Source organism: Simochromis diagramma, unplaced genomic scaffold (genome assembly GCF_900408965.1).
Source record: "Simochromis diagramma unplaced genomic scaffold, fSimDia1.1 OVJJ01000348.1, whole genome shotgun sequence".
Classification (NCBI taxonomy): domain Eukaryota; kingdom Metazoa; phylum Chordata; class Actinopteri; order Cichliformes; family Cichlidae; genus Simochromis; species Simochromis diagramma.
The window spans coordinates 1944048-1961017 of NW_024386755.1; the positions used below are offsets into that span (position 1 = coordinate 1944048).

At 42.8% G+C, this 16970-nt stretch overlaps 1 protein-coding gene across 1 annotated transcript; it reads left to right on the top strand.

Moving 5' to 3' along the window:
- Nucleotides 1–510: 510 nt before the first annotated feature.
- Nucleotides 511–16694, top strand: sgpp2 (sphingosine-1-phosphate phosphatase 2). Its single transcript, XM_040024942.1, has 5 exons — nucleotides 511–1012; nucleotides 1905–2066; nucleotides 8385–8564; nucleotides 13507–13596; nucleotides 15958–16694. Exons 1-5 carry the CDS (start codon nucleotides 800–802, stop codon nucleotides 16501–16503), a joined length of 1191 nt encoding a protein of 396 aa, XP_039880876.1. The 5' UTR covers nucleotides 511–799; the 3' UTR covers nucleotides 16504–16694.
- Nucleotides 16695–16970: the final 276 nt, after the last annotated feature.

A 16970-nucleotide genomic window follows, 5' to 3' on the forward strand; every position in this document is an offset into this window, starting at 1 on the left:
AGCTTAAAAGACCAGAAAAATTAGAAATAAATTGAATACTATAGACTGAAGTCTGATGGGGTAAATCCTGCCTGTATTTTAAGCTCGGGAGAAAAGACAAGTCATTACAAGAAAACATAAAGTTTCAGAAAAGCCTGTTAAACCTCTTAGAGCAGGCGTGTGGTCTGAGCCTGTGGGAGAAGCACATCACTGAATCTGATATCTACGAGATAAACCAATTAGTGGAAAAGGGAAACTTGTGTTTTGAGACAAATGCTCACAGTTATGGCAGTTTACTGCAAAAAGCCACACAGTTTGACTCTTCAGACACTCCTTAGTAATAACTCAGTAATAATCCCGCTGACATGCTGATTTAACTTAAAACCTTCTATGAGCGCAGCCTTCGACCACTGAACTTCTGTTGTGCGGTTGTCAGCAACATGAAGATACAGCCCCATCAAAAGCCCTGCTATCATGGACATGCCATAAATCTTCCTCGTGCTTGCTATAAATACTTGATGATAACACCTGAACCAGCCCGGTATAAAGGTCGCACTAACTTTTAGCTACTGGTGAGCAACTAAAGACTACCGGGTCAGCCCCCTTTTGTAGTTAGCCCCGCCTCGCTTCGCACACCTGTGACGCACGGCGAGCCGCACCTGTCCGCCCTTCTACAACCTGCCCCCTGGGATGCGCCCCTGCTTGGGCTCATATCACTTTCCACTACTCCTCCTGTCCGGAACATCCTCATCATCTACTTCCTTTCCGTAGTTTGTGTGTGTGTGTGTCTGTGTGTGTGTGCGTCTTTGTGTGAGTGTGTATGTCGGTTCACCTGTCGCGCTGCATGGAGCTCCTGACTTACCTCCACGATTCAGAGCTCGTGGCCCGGTTCCAGCGGCGATGCGGACTCTTCCTCGTCGAAAGCGCGCATCTCAAGCCCGAGAGACCACGTGGGCAGCTGGTGAGGGACAGATTGGACCACCAGGACCGCAATTCCAACTATAAATACAAGGAGAATGGATACGCTTCACGTGTAAGGTTTCTCCTTTAGTTCAATCAAAGCACCGGGTGAAAGTGTTCATTTTTATTTATTTATTTATTTCAGTCCTGCTGTGTGGCATTAAATTCTGTAGGATAAAGCACAGTTGGTGTCGAATCTCTGAGAATTCACTTTCGGGTTCATTAGATTTATTTGAGATTATGCAAAACAAGCTGTCTGGCTTTTCCCGTTTGACTGGCTGCTTCTGGCAGCCAGCAGATAGCCATGTGCACTATAACAAGTTGGGTCACACACTAACATGTAACAGTGGCCTTGTTGTTTTTCTAAGTAACGTCACTGAGTGAAGATGTAGTCAGGTTACATTCTGACTTAAGCATGAAAGATTTCTTGATAAACGGATCAGCACAAAGCGATATGGATGTTTTTAAAGGCTAAACCTCAGTAACTGCAGTATATCTCCTTCTATGAGACTTATATACTGACAGAAAAGGCTGTGATGTCCTCTGTGACTCTGGAGGACCTTTGCCAGGTTAATTTCCCCCCATTATGCCACAGTGATGTTGTAAGTGTGTCTTGGAAATGTTTATAACATAAAGTGGAAGTGCCGGGTTTGAAAGCAGTGGGGATTTACTAGGCAATGTGAGGTTTAATAGGAGAGTCTAAGCAGTTGCATTATGGGAGATGTTGGACCCATGAGATTAAAACTGCAATTTAGGTGTCTCTGTGAATCCACTGGTTTCATGATAGTCATGCTTGAGTAAAGGAATCCTATAGGCTTCAAACTGCCTGCTTTTTAAATGAGGAAGCTTTAAAAGAAAAGTGATATGCCGCAAACAAAAGGTGTGTCTGGTCTGATCTGATCTGACAGACAGCCAGGCATTATCTGTAGGCAGCTTGTTCCATGATGTTTGCATTTCATGTGCAGGACTGCGGTAGGCCTCGTTACGAGGTGAGGAACTGGCCGTTGCACTTCCTCTTCCTGCTGTCGGCCAGCCTCGGGCATGAAATCTTCTACATCACCTGTCTGCCCAACATACATTGGAGCGTGGACCCTTTCCTGTGCCGCCGCCTTCTCAACATGTGGGCCGTAAGTCGCAGCTGGAGAGAGTGTGTCTTTGTGTGTGAGTGTGTGTGTGTATATGTCAGTCAGACTGCATTAGCGTGCACAAGCCTCCAGTCTGATGTCTTTTTCCTTCACAATGCCACATCTCTTCTCTCTGCTTCTCTGCCTTCTTCTCTCTTCACCTTTCAACCTCCTTTTCATCCTTGCCCCCCCCCTCCAGTGACCTGTCTCTGACACCATCATGTGCATATATCCCCAGGCCTTGGGGTGGGGGGCACAGGGGCCAGCCTGACCAGGACCCCTGACATGGTGAAAGGCCACACATGAGGACACATCAGTGGGAAAGTACTGTTAGGAGCTCCCCTTCAGATGTGTATTCTGGCAGAATCGAGCGCATGATGACCCTGAAAACATGTCAAACCCCAGAAGGAGTCTAGATGTAGACACACACAGACGGCCTCACTCTTTGCAGTGTGTGTGATGGGCAGTGTGTTTTCATGCCCTTTGTGTCCCTGCCCCGAATGCTGGGTGGATGCCCTGTATCTGAACTCCGTGTTTTTTGGGGGCGGGGTGGAATAGATATCATTCTTCTGGAATCCTGGCTGCACCATGCCCCTGTGTGAACTTTCAAACACACGCATAAACAGCTACACACACACTCGCAGTCCCCATCTCACTTGCTAAACACACTCATTGCCCTCCCTCTAGTTAGACATTACCAGCGTTGCTGTGTGCTCTCCTCCCCCTGCTCTACCAGCAGAGTGTTTTATTGGCCTCGTCGGTGCATTTGAGCGTTCTCTCTCTCTGGACCTACCATTTGGTCTGTCAGCCCTCGGGGTGTGTCAACCCGCACCTCTAACTTCTCAAAGCGCCCCGCCATTGTGTTGGTGGAGTTATCTGAGGTTAATGCAGGGCTTTGCACCCCCCGTCCTCTCTTCTGTCGCGCACATAAACAGCAAATCTTCGCGCTGGCAGCACGGATGCCACATGCATCCTTGTGTCCTTCACTGCTCGCTCTTGGCTTTACTTAAACAATGACTTTGGTTGACTTAGAAAACAGTTACTGTGCCTCACCATATGGTCATGAATTACACAGGTGTCATTGTAACATAGCGTTATGCAAATCACATGTGCCGTTTAGAATATCAAAAATTTCAGGTTTACATCCGCACAATTGCATGGTTTTTGTTTTTTTAACCACATGAGGTGTTCTAATATGATGTTCCTACATAGTGATAAAAAGTAATTTTATTCCCAGAAAAAGCCACTTCTAACGAAATGTTAGAACAAACCATTTGATACAAATAAGATTATTCTAAAATGGAAAAGTAAAGGCCCGCTCAGCAAAGACAATTCTATAGAAACTTACAAAGGAGCACCAGAGGATCGTACTCTAAATCATAAAAGTTAAAAGAACTGCTTAAAACTGTGCCCAGAAGAATAACAGTTTCCACTTCCTTATTAAAGCTATTGCAGTAAATTGCAGAAACCATGCTGTGGGGACCTGGCATATTGGCTTCACAGCCATATTATGGAGGAACGTGACTCCCAGAATGCCCATTGTACAAACCCAGCCCCTATTATTTGTAGTTAAGGAGTCATGAAGTCAGGAAAATAAAAAAACGTTTCAAGGCTTTATTGTAAAAGGAATCATGTGATGTTCAATCTGAACACAAAGGTTTATTTTTTCCTGGACTCTGCTAGAGGAGCAAAGTGATCTAAGTAATAGGTGGGTGGGGACTTTGTTTGTGATGACCATTTTATATGACATCATGTAGAGCCAACACTATATAAAAACTGTCAGACTCCGAGCAGTCAGAGCTGGATCAGAGAGATTATTTGTACATACACTGACCTTTGAAACTTTGGTCATGTTTAATAGGGGCAGCCACTATGAGAGAAAATAAAATAAAGAATGATAGGTACACTTTAAAAAGACAAAATAATAATGTAAATTCAAACATAAAATTATCCAAAAAGTTATTATTATAGGAAAAAGGCACCGCACAGTGTTTTAATGATTCTGCATGTTATCTGAACATTATGTTGGTGTATAAGCTCAGTTTTAAGGAAATCCATGATAGAACCTCTTGAAGCTGTGATATCGGTGGTTATATTCACTGATACTTCACTTTGTTGTGTGCATTCATTAGCAGGGTTAGGGTCCTACCATGATTTATCACAATAATTCTGATGACACATGTATTTTAAAGCACCTTGGAGGTCATATATTAGAAAAATATATGAGCTAGCCTCCCAGTTTTGAGCTAAGCTAAGCTAAGCCCGCTTAGCATGTCACCATGAACTAACATTCTTGTGTTTTTGACTTATAAACAGTAGCCTGTGGGACCTCCTCCACACACACACACACACACACACACACACACACACTCATTTTCATATCTTAGTGAGGACATCTAATTGACATAATGCTTCTCCTAGCCGCTTACACTAACCCTAACAATCAAAAATGAATGCCTAACCCAAACCCTTAGGCTAAATCTAACCATAGCCTAATTGTAACAATAACACTAAACCACATTTTGAGCCTCAAAAATACCTTTAAACTTGTGGGGATGGGCATTTTGTCCCCATAAGTGACTGTTGGTCCCCACAAGTCTAGTGACATGTCAATTTTCTGTCCTCACAAAGATGTCTAAACAAGTACTCACACCGACACATACATATGCACGCACGCTTGCACAGAGTCTCATCTACATGTTGACAGATCAAAGTCCAAAGCTGCTCTGGCCTCGATCAATATACTTATTCACAGGATCACTCAGAGCATGTGTGAGCTATCTTTAACTCTTCCCCTAATGTGGCCAGACTGTCCCTGGGTCAACCCGTTTGATGTGACCGTTATGATGAGACACTGGGGTGACAACTTCACTGGAGGCAGCTGAATGTGATGTTTGTGTGGATGGTGAGTTCAGAGCTTGGTGGAGGGGTATCATATCATGCAAGCACTTGAACTGGTATGCAGATCCATTGTGTGAAGGCAGACGGTGGGGGTGCACACTAGTATGGATTATTGCTTGAATACACAGTTGTGACGTACGAAAGGGGTCGGGTTTGCCATTGTCTGACCTCAGTTTATTGTTCACCTCCTGGAGCCAATTATTCTGTCTGTCTCAGTTTGTGTGGGTACAGTCAGTGTAGACGCAAATATTGCAATAACACACTTCATATTCAGTCATGACCAGAGGGTAGGGATAGGGAGAGAAGGGACAGTGTAGTTTTGGATGAGGAAAACAAAGAGGTTTGGGAGCTCTGGTTTACCACCAGAGCTCACAGTGAGAGATACTGTCCATATCCAATGCAATTCTCCATTGCAGAAGTGCCTTAAATCTTTCTTCTGGCCTTTAAGGGGTTTATATAAAAGTCTAGGAAAAAAGGTCTCTATTAATCACTTGATTTGTGATGTCAGTACACACTTACCTAATTCCCCAGTGCCAATTTCTAGGAACTGGTTGGTTTGGCAGTTAAGTACAATGTGTACCTTAAAGGCGGAATTTCTTCGTTTCTGGTTTCCATTTGCCTTTCCCAAGTTTCACTGCCACTCAAAGTTAGTTAGTGAGTGTTTGCAGACACATTGACTATGGGTGACTGCTAGAATGTTTTAGTGACCAGCACTATCTTTGCAACCAATTTTACCTAGCAACAGCCCCCAGCAACCACTGCGCAACTGGTTGCAGAATAAGACTGGATGTTCCCAGAGGGGTCTCAAACTGGCCTCTAGGCCTGTGCAACAGAGGCCTAATAGGTTTGTTCTTTATTCACTACTTTTCGCTAAGTCAAACTTAACACTATGATTTAAAAATACACACACACATATATATATATATGTATATATATATATATATATATATATATATATATATATATATATATATATATATATATATATAGATATATAAAAACAAAACACCCAGCACGCCCCTGCGGGCGGTTTATCCTTCAAGCTCGGGTCCTCTACCAGAGGCCTGGGAGCTTGAGAATCCTGCGCAGTATCTTAGCTGTTCCCAGGACTGCGCTCTTCTGGACAGAGATCTCCGATGTTATTCCCGGGATCTGCTGGAGGCACTCGCCTAGCTTGGGAGTCACCGCACCTAGTGCTCCGATTACCACGGGGACCACCGTTACCTTCACCCTCCACATCCTCTCGAGCTCTTCTCTGAGCCCTTGGTATTTCTCCAGCTTCTCGTGTTCCTTCTTCCTGATATTGCTGTCATTCGGAACCGCTACATCGATCACTACGGCCGTCTTCTTCTGTTTGTCTACCACCACTATGTCCGGTTGGTTAGCCACCACTATTTTGTCCATCTGTATCTGGAAGTCCCACAGGATCTTAGCTCGGTCATTCTCCACCACCCTTGGGGGCATCTCCCATTTTGACCTCGGGACTTCCAGGTTATACTCGGCACAGATGTTCCTGTACACTATGCCGGCCACTTGGTTATGGCGTTCCATGTATGCCTTGCCTGCTAGAATCTTGCACCCTGCTGTTATGTGCTGGATTGTCTCTGGGGCATCTTTACACAGCCTGCACCTGGGGTCTTGCCTGGTGTGATAGACCCCAGCCTCTATGGCTCTTGTACTCAGAGCTTGTTCTTGTGCTGCCATGATTAGTGCCTCTGTGCTGTCTTTCAGTCCAGCTTTGTCCAGCCACTGGTAGGATTTCTGGATATCAGCCACCTCCTCTATCTGCCGGTGGTACATACCGTGCAGGGGCCTGTCCTTCCATGATGGTTCCTCGTCTCCCTCCTCTTTCTTGGGTTTCTGCTGCCTGAGGTATTCACTGAGCACTCGGTCAGTTGGGGCCATCTTCCTGGGGTAATAGGCTGGCCAAAGGAGGAGATAGAAGCCACTGACATAAAGACAAGAATATATACATATATATATATATACAGTCTAGGAATGGCACAAAGGGTCACAACAGCGGGCAGCTCACATATTTGATTTTATTGGATTTGGGCACCAAATGTCCTCCATGATTCAACCCAGAGGGATTTGTGTCTCCTCCAAAGATCAACCTGGGGATCTTTTACTTAGCTGAACGTGTTACTCAAACCACACTAGCTTTACATGTATAGTTATCCTCACACAAATTAGCAATTTTTGTTTCATAACATTGCATTAAATGAATTGGCGATTTTTAAACATATTCACAAGCTCATTTGTGCTTTTAGGTATGTTTTTAAAGTCTGAGTAATTATTTCTTCCAGTCTTAAACCTCAATTAAATCTACTGGTTCAGATTTGTGCCTAAAAGACAGAAATGACAGTATCAATCGTCTCATCTAACTCTCGGTTAAAGTGTGCATGTGTTAATTCTAGTCTGTGTAGCAATGATGAACCAGACAATGATGGGCTATCTCTGTAGGAAAGACTCTTTCTATCCCACCTATAAACACAGCAACCCTCAAGAAGAGGTTTTATCAGTCCGAGCTCTGACTTCAGCCTCATCCAGCATATTAATTTATATTGTTTGAGACGGATGTTCAGTGTCCTCACACAATTGGTCCTATCATTTGTCTCAATGTCTATCTGCATCCGTTTCTCTAAATAGTTGCTGCACTAACAGCGGGTCAGAAGATGTGCTCTTATATCATTTGCCATGGTAACAAGCGTTTCCTGATTACAGTGTCAGTGGAGACGGTAATAACAACCTCTCTATTCTCTCCCTTAAACACACACATTAGTATCCTATCTCTCTCTCCATGAACTAGCCTCCCTGCTTCTTGCCAAGACAGCCATTCATTAAATATACAAGGCAGAGCTTTAAATAAACCCGGAGCTGGAGCAGGCTGCCCCATCGAGGGCCACTGGGGATCTCATGAAAAAGAATAGGCAGCACATTTGGCAGGATACACACATCGGTACAGCATGCGTGCACACCTTGCGCCGACTGTGTCATTGTGTCAGAACCCCTCTGTCTCACCATACCAGCTGGAGACGCTGCATCAGCAAACTCTACTTTCTTCAGTCGTCTGTTCCTTGTAGTAGATTTTGTTACCATACTACTGCAGCATCTGCACTTTATACAAGTGTGAGTCTCTGCTCTTGGGCAGTTTTTCTTTTTTGAGTGGGGACGATGATTACTTATTTATGAGATTGTGTGATTAGCTTTAAAGTGGGATCCTTGCTTCCTCTTTGCATTATTTTATCATCTAATTTCTGGTTTTGTGGCCAGCATACTTTACTATACTTCTGCAGCATTTCTTATTGCTTTATTGTAATAATACACCATAGTGGAAGGGATGGCAGATATATACCATTTGAAGCTAACAACACGGTACCATAATGCACTACTAAAGCTGTGCTTTTCTATCGTTTGCAGTTAGTGATGTACGTCGGCCAGGTGATGAAGGACCTCCTGAAGCTGCCTCGCCCTTTCTCTCCCCCTGTTGTCAAGCTGGAGACACGTGTAGACGCAGAATACGGACTGCCCTCCACCCACGCTATGGCAGCAACTGCCATCTCCTTCACACTTTTACTAAGCGCCACCTCCAGAATACAGGTGAGCATTCAGGAGAAACAAGAAACACAGCAAGCAAGCTTAATGATATCTGTTCCAAACTGGCTCAGATTCACTTTCCGGAGTTTTCAACATCATCCCAGAATTTCCACCAGCAAATGAAGCTGGCTTACATCCAAAATGAGTCACAGCAACAGTAAGGAAAAAGCTATCAACAAAGCTATCATCAAATTTCACCCTCGTTATCACACTATGAGCACTATGGGGACCATAATTACAAAATAATGTCATGTTCTGTTCAATAAGTGTTCAAACCTGCGATTAAGCCGTGTTTTTACATAGACTTGTATACAACAGGTCTTCATTTTGCAACCACACCAGTTGTACCCTCCTTGCACATTACACTTCAGCCATGTCCATCTGGAACTTCATTACAGTGTCTGTCTGTATAAAACTGAAGTACGTCACATACAATTTGTTGGGTTTCCATGACACTGCAGCTTTAAGGGGAATATATCAAAATCTGCTGGATGGATTGCCATAAAATTTGCTGCCTAAAATTACACTATTTAGACAAAAGGATTGAACTACTACACATTACACCTACAGGAGCTGCTCGGTCATAGATATCCATGCCATGAAGCTCCCAGCACACAGTTTTTGTGCTGGTATTAACAGTAGAGGAGGTTTGGAGCTCTGAAGTTGCAGTTATCCTGCTAGCAGTTGATTGAGGAATATCTAGGAGAGCAGAAATTTCACAAACTGACTTGTTTTAATGCTGGTATCCTATTACAGTTCATGCTTGAATTGAATTCATGCGTGAATTTTTTTCACAAATGTGTCAGTGAGACTAAACACCTGAATTCAGAGATAAGACTTTAGCCACTACAGTGTATGTCTGTGATAAACTGTAACTTAAACTTCGATATTTCCATCACTGGTTTTATTTAACCAAGGCGTATCTACCAATATGATGGTGAACCTGTTCCACACAACATTGAGCCGTAAAGTCAATTTTCAGAACTTTTTTTTCAAATTCAAATTTTATTTGTCACGTACACAGTCATACACAGTACGATATGTAGTGAAATGCTTAGACAACTGCTCGTGACCTAAAGAAAACAAAAAAAGGAAAGGCTATGAATAAGATAGGAAATAAATATGAAAAATTAAAAAGGGTAAATTTAACTAGGAAGGAATAAAATATAAATTAAGGTTAAAAATGAAATAACTGTACAACACAAATTAGAATGAAGGGTAAATTTAACTGGGAAGAATAAGATAAAATAAAATATATAAATTAAAGTTGAAAATAAAATAACTGTACAACAAAATACACAATATAGAACTATATAAGAATGTATGAAGAAATCTAAATATAAATAATATATACACAATAACAGCAGCTGTACAAGTATTAACCGGAAATGAAGAATATAGTGACCAGTGTTGTGCAAAAACAAAGTCCAGAAAGTCCAGTGTGTGTGTAAGAACTGTATGTGTGGGTCAGTACTGTGTGGTGGTGTGATTGAGAGACCGTATCGCCTGCGGGAAGAAGCTCCTCCTCAGTCTCTCTGTGTTGGTCTTCAGGGAGCGGAATCGCTTTCCTGACCTCAACAGAGAGAACAGTCCGTTGTTGGGATGGCTGAGGTCCTTCACGATCTTCCTGGCCTTGGTCCAGCACCGCCTGCTGTAGATTGAGTGCAGGTCAGGGAGCTCGGAGCGGATGGTGCGCTCAGCTGACCGCACAACCCTCTGTAGAGCTCGTCTGTCCTGCATGGTGCTGTTCCCGAACCAGGTTAAGATGTTTCCCGCCAGGATGCTCTCTATGGTGCACGAGTAAAAGTTCCTGAGCACCTTGGAGGGCAGTTGGAAGTCTTGGAGGCAGAACTTGCCTGTTTTTATAATTTGGCTTCAGTGAGAGCTGTAGATAGGTCACTTAGGATCAGTAAAAATTGACATTAAATTGCCATTTTTTTAAAAAGAAATTCCACTGTAAGAATGTGGACATATTTATAAACTCCAAATATTCAAACTGTTAGCATAATAATGTCAGCATTAAGTTCAGTGTGGCTTAACATTAGGAATATAAACAAATCATAATCAGCTTCATGGCTGACATGATGTGGACTTTTTCTAAATATTTCTTCTAGTTCAGTTCAATTCAATTTTATTTATATACCACACAATTATAACAACAGTTGCCTCAAGTGCTTTATATTATAAGATACAGATAAGACCCAAACAATCAGAGGATTAAGCAAGCATTTGGCGACAGTGGAAAGAAAAAAAAACTCTCTTTTAATGGGAAGAAACGATGGGAGGGGCAGCCATCTGTGACAGGTGGGATTGAGGGGAGGGAGACAGGATAAAACATATGATGTGGTAGAGAGCCAGAGATTAATAATAACTAAAGATTAAGAATGATGTGGCAGTTGATACCGAGTGATGTGTAAACACGTAGAAAGGGAAAAAGGTGAGTGAAGAAGAAACACTCAGTGGATCGTGGTAAGCCCCCAGCAACCTAGGCGTATTGCAGTATAATTAAGGGAGGATTCAGGGTCACCTGATCCAGCTCTAAATATATGCTTTATTAAAAAGGACATCTTTAAGCCGAATCTTAAAAGTAAAGAGCTTGTCTGTCTCTAGAATGCAAACTGGGAGCTGGTTCCACAGAAGTGGAGCCGAAAAGCTGAAGGCTTTGCCTCCCGTTCTACTTTTAAATATCCTGGGCACCACAAATAAACCTGCAGTCTAAGCGCGAAGTGTTCTAATGGAGTGATACAGGACTATGAGGTCTGTGTGGCCTGATTATTCAAGGCCTTGTACATGTGGACTTATGAGAAAGAGGAAAATGAAACAGCATTTTACTATGATATTCTGCACTTACTCTGCAATGCTGAAAAGCCTGAAAAATATCAACTTAAATAACTTCAGGCTCTAACATTTATCTCTTTTCTTAAATGTTTATCAAGCTTGGGGTCACAGGCTACGCCCCTGACAGGGCATCCCAGGGCTAACACAATAAGATGATCAGGATATAACATCAATCAGACATTTTCCATGTGGTTCTACAAACTGTTTCTTGATTTGCTACTGAAATAATATTACTGAAACTGAATAGCCATGGTTCATTACCATTGCCTACCACAGATGATGTAATTCATCTGCTATCAGAGCTGGGAAGTGTTGGCTAAGTGGATGTTGAACTGTAATTCAGACACTAGGTTTCTAATTAGATGTGCTATTAAACTGCCATTGGATTTTATGGACCGCAGTAAGATTGGGTGTTGAGTTATCCCAGCTAAATGATCGTTTTCTCTCAGATCCAAGTGTCGTCACTGGGATCCTGAGGATGGCGGTTTGGGATGAAGGGAGTGGCCCAGCTGTCCATCACAGAGTCGTGCCTGAGCTGTTGGACAATGGGTGGGGAAGGGCGGGGCCAGCAGTCACCATCAGTCACCATCAGCCACACCCGTCGAGCTGCTGTTTGGTCTTCTGATGGACTCCGCTGAGTCAATGACTGTCAGTCCACGTCTCCACCTCCCTCCTCCTCCTGACTCTTCCTCTCTTTATCTTTCCCACTCCTCTGTCGAGTCAATAAAGCAATCAGGGGCTCAATCATAGACTATCTTAGTCAAGCAGTGTGTTTGACTGAGGAGCTGAATGAATGCTAAACCCTTCAGTTTAGTAGTTTACAGTCTCCGGAGCTGTCAGACTGATTTGCGGTTGGATCGTTTAGGCTAGCTCTGTGTCACACTTTGTTGCAGTGGCTGTTCTCAGGGTCAGAGAAATCAGATCAGCACCCCAGGGACGTGCATGTACAGTAGAGCCCTTAAACGTGTCCCGAAATTCCTCAAGGAATGCCCTGAAAGAAAAGAGCATGTATCACTATAGATGAGTAGCAGGCTGTTGCAGAGGCCACTGAATAGCCACAAGGCCTTGGGGCAACTTCTCCCCAAGCAGGTCAGAGGTCACGACAGTCAATCACAGAGTGACTCTTTCCCCCCTCCTTTCTCTGACATCCTTTGTGGCCATTCATAAAAAAAAACTCTCTTCATGAACTAGCAGTGAATAGGCTTCCAGCTGCAGAGGACAGGAACAGACACAGGAAAAAAGGCAGAGGGCAGGATAAGAGGGGGCTCAGGAGTGGAGGGAGGCCTCTCTTCTCACTGTTATTGAAATGGACGAAGGAAACAAAACCTGCCACTATAGGTAAAAGATGGAGAGACAGTAGAGCAGGGTTGTCAAACATAAGGCCTGGGGGTCAGAATCGGCCTGGCAAAGACTCCAATTCGGCCCACTGGACGGCTTTGAAGAAGGATGGAGATTTTGGACTTTAAACTGTACTCTCATAAGTGCCACAGCTTTTTCTACTGATAAAGACCTCCTCTATGCCCATTTACACTACACCAAAGTAATTTTAAGCTCAAACAGTCATGCTGAGAGGCCTTCATTTTCTACACCAGGATTTCGTTATCGTGTGTAAAAAGTGAGAAGTGCTGTTGGAATTGCACTTCTTTTTCTTGTATTAAAATATCTCAAGAATTAATTGTGCAGTAAAATCTTCTTTTCATTGACAGACAGGGAAGCTTTGCCCATCCAGCCCACTGAAGATTAAAGTGAGCTGTATGTGGCCCACAATGTAAAATGAGTTTGACATCCCTGCTGTAGAGGAATAAAGGAGCAGCGACAGGCAGTACATCAACTAGGCAGGCTATATAACTGGCAGAGACGAGCTAAACGCCCAAATGAGGAGCATTGATGAATGGATGATTTGAAGGCAAAGTGGAAAGAAAAAAAAGCACCAAATAAAAACAATTCTTGGGTTTTTATCTTGAAAGATGACTGCACAAGGAAGAATTGTAGACATGCCTGAGCCTGCTGATGGATTTAATCTTTTATCATGTAATCATGTGTGTGTGCTTTTTGCTCGACGGTCGCCGTGATGTCTGCTGATAACGTGGGTATTTTTGTGCCTCAGTTCCAGTTCGGGGTGGGCCTGACCATCGCAGTGACACTGGCGACCTTGGTGTCTCTGAGCCGCCTCTACACTGGCATGCACTCGGTTTTGGTGAGCTATTCTCTCAACTCGCACACACACACATGCACACATAGTACAGTATAAAACATTAAAGCTCAACATGGGATTCATTATTCATTGTGTCTGGTTAAGTTGTCTGGCTGAGGCTTTGATCCAAGACTCAAAATTCAGCAGGCACTTCATGCTGCCTTCGTTTAAATGGGAAGCATCAGCACTTATGACTCATGCAGTTATTTTTTTATCACGTTTATTAAGACCATAGCCATTTAAAATGTGGGATTACAGGAAATATGCTCATCTGCTTTCTTGCTTGCGAGAAAATTCCCAAAACATCTGACCCTAATATCCAGTCACGCTGAGACTGAATGGTAGTTGACGTCTTTTATGGTTTCGAGTGGCGTATGTCACGCTGGTCAGTCACACAGAGGCCACACTATTCAGATTTGTGCACAGCACCATAGTAAAATTTGATCTTTATTTACAGTGGAGTACAAGAAGGTTAAACTACCCATCGTCCACTGTTACAACACCATACCTCCTCATAAATGCACCTTGTAAATCATAAATAATATATACGCCTGGTCAGTTTTTATATGATCTAACCTATGCCTGCAATCCATAAATCTTTAATAATTCCTTTGCAACTTTTTGCAGGGTATAGCACACACTTTCTGCCCAAACACATCTCATTCCAGACATTCCTGAATGAAAAAGCATCGGTGTGCACACAGTAAGATTTACTCTGAATCAGACCTGTCTCCACAATTCTGTCCTTTGAAACATCGCAGAGGACACAAACAGAGGTTTACTTGCTTAGGTTGTAAGAAGTGTACATAAAGTCTTGAATGAGAGGTTATGAATGAGACTCATAGCCCATAGCAGAACAAATCACAGGATTCAACAAATATTAACACACATGAGAGGACAAAAGGTGCCTTCATTTGATATTAAAGTCTATTATTAATTACCAGGTCAGATCAGGAGGAACTGGTGTATTACAGTGTGTATTTTTCTCCACCTCAGACAGACGATTTGTTATACAGGAGCTTTCCTCAGACTGAGACCTGGACTCCTTTAAAGCTGTCAGACATGTTGATTTTAGTGTTGGTAAAAGTCTGTGTTCACTAAAGTTTGGATTTTCCTGTCATTTTTCTGCATAAATTCAAAGTAAATATTGTTATATTGTATCACTGTAGTGCACGTGAATGGCTACAGTAAATCAACATAAACAGATTTTTATCCAAAATGACCAAAACCGGCCTGTAGTGGTACATTGTTAAGTCTTGGTGTGTTCCTGTTTGAAACACATCAGGAGAGCTAACTGAGCGCTAACAATGGGTCATATTTTCAGAGTAGACACAAAGGTGATAAGTCTTCTTATCTGAGTTTTGTCAAGATTAAACATACCTGTACCTTTCTGTTTTATTCCTGATGCATTCGTTGTACAACGCGTTGCATTTCTCATTTCATATGGATTGATGCCAAATGTTACAGGCAAGTCAATTATGCACACACACTCTAAAACAAAGCCATGCTGTTATAATAGATGCAGCATATGATTTATCATTGTCTTGCTGAAATATGCAAGACCCTTTCTGAAAAAAACATTGTCTGGATGGGAGGATGCGCTGCTCTAAAACCTGCATTTACCTTTGAAGACTGATGGTGCCTTTCCAGATGTGCAAGCTGCCACTTCTATAGGCAGTAATGCACATCCATCCGATCAGAGCTTTTTAACTGAGTGCTGATAACGAGCCAGATGATCCTGTGTTTTCCAAAAAAGAATATCACATTTCAATTTCTCTGACCACAGAGCAGTTTTCCTCTTTGCCTCAATCTATTTTAAATAATGTTTTCATCCAGAGAAGACTTGTTGTATTCCAGAGCGCATGCATTGATTTCTATGACAGAATCTTGACTGTTTTTAGTGCAGTGCTGTGTGAGGATGATGCATGCCTGATGAAAACAGGCAGCCAATATTGATTTTCCACCTTGTCCCTTGCACACAGAGATTTCTCCAGAATTTTTTGATGATTTTATGACTGTAAATGATGAGATATTTAAACTCTGATGAACAGTATTCTGAAATTTGTAGTTTTCTGTAGATTGGTGAAACTCTGTCTCTCTAAGCCGCTCTTCTTATAACCAATCGCGTTACTGAGCAGTTTCCAAGTAACCTAATTAGTTGCAAGCTGTTTCATTTTATCCCCAATTCAACATGAGCTAGTATTTTCTTGAAATAGTGAAATGTCACAGTTCAAACATTTGATATGTTTCCTATGGCCTTTTGTGAATAAAATGAGGGTAGATGACATATGCAGATGCATTGCAGCATCCCATTTTTTTTTTAGGAATTTGGTTTATAAGTGATTCTTCTTTTTCTGCCTCCAGGATGTTATCTGTGGGATCTTGATCTCTGCCGTGCTGTTAGGGGGCACCTATCCCTACTGGGAAACAATGGACCACTTCCAGCTCAACAGCCCCATCTCCCCCATTGTAGTGCTGGTACTGTTCTACTTCCTCTGCTACATATACCCAGAGCTGGACCATTACAGCACCACACGGGGGGATACGACCACCATTCTGGGAACGTGTGCCGGGGCCTCAGCAGGGTACTGGGTGAATCAGCAGCTGGGGCAGACGTTTGAGCCTGAGGGCATGTTGCCTGTACCTTTGCCCACGCTGACAGCGAGCGCACTAGCGTTAGGCACTGGCCGCTTCTTGGTGGGGGCTGTAATACTGCTGGCAACTCGGCAGATAGTGAAAACGGTGAGCCTGCACATGTTGTATTCATGGTACAAAGTACCAAAAAGTGACAACAATGCCAGGAGGAGGAAAGAGATTGAAGTGCCTTCTAAGTTTGCCACATATACATCTGTTGGGCTGGTTAATTCTATACTGGCCAACAGAATTTTCCTTTTTTTGGGACTGTTATGACCTGACTGATCAATATGATCTGAACAAAAACGAACCTCATATTTATCTCAATGTTCTTAAAATGATCATTTTTTTGTAATACGTTGCAAGATTTTCAGAAAAAGTCCTCAGAGGGAATGATTCACAACTGTGTACTTGTGACTGACCTGTAACTGAGTTGAAAGAAAATAAAACATTTTGCTTAAATAAAATTTCGTGTTTAAAAGCTTGGTTTCACATGCTGAACACGTCGTTTCCATTTCAGAGCACACAGGTCCAAGTTTCTTGTTACTTTTGCAATTGGGAGAACCACACCTTAAACCTGATTTGCTCATACCAAATCCCGTATAACTGAATCCTGACAAGTTAATTTCAGCCGAACCCACCTTTGCCCTCTCAGCAGGTTAGAGCATGCAATCTGTTACACCATGCTGGCCTGGTTACTTTGTCTAGTGCAGGAATGAAGCAGTTAAGCTCCCTTTGCTACA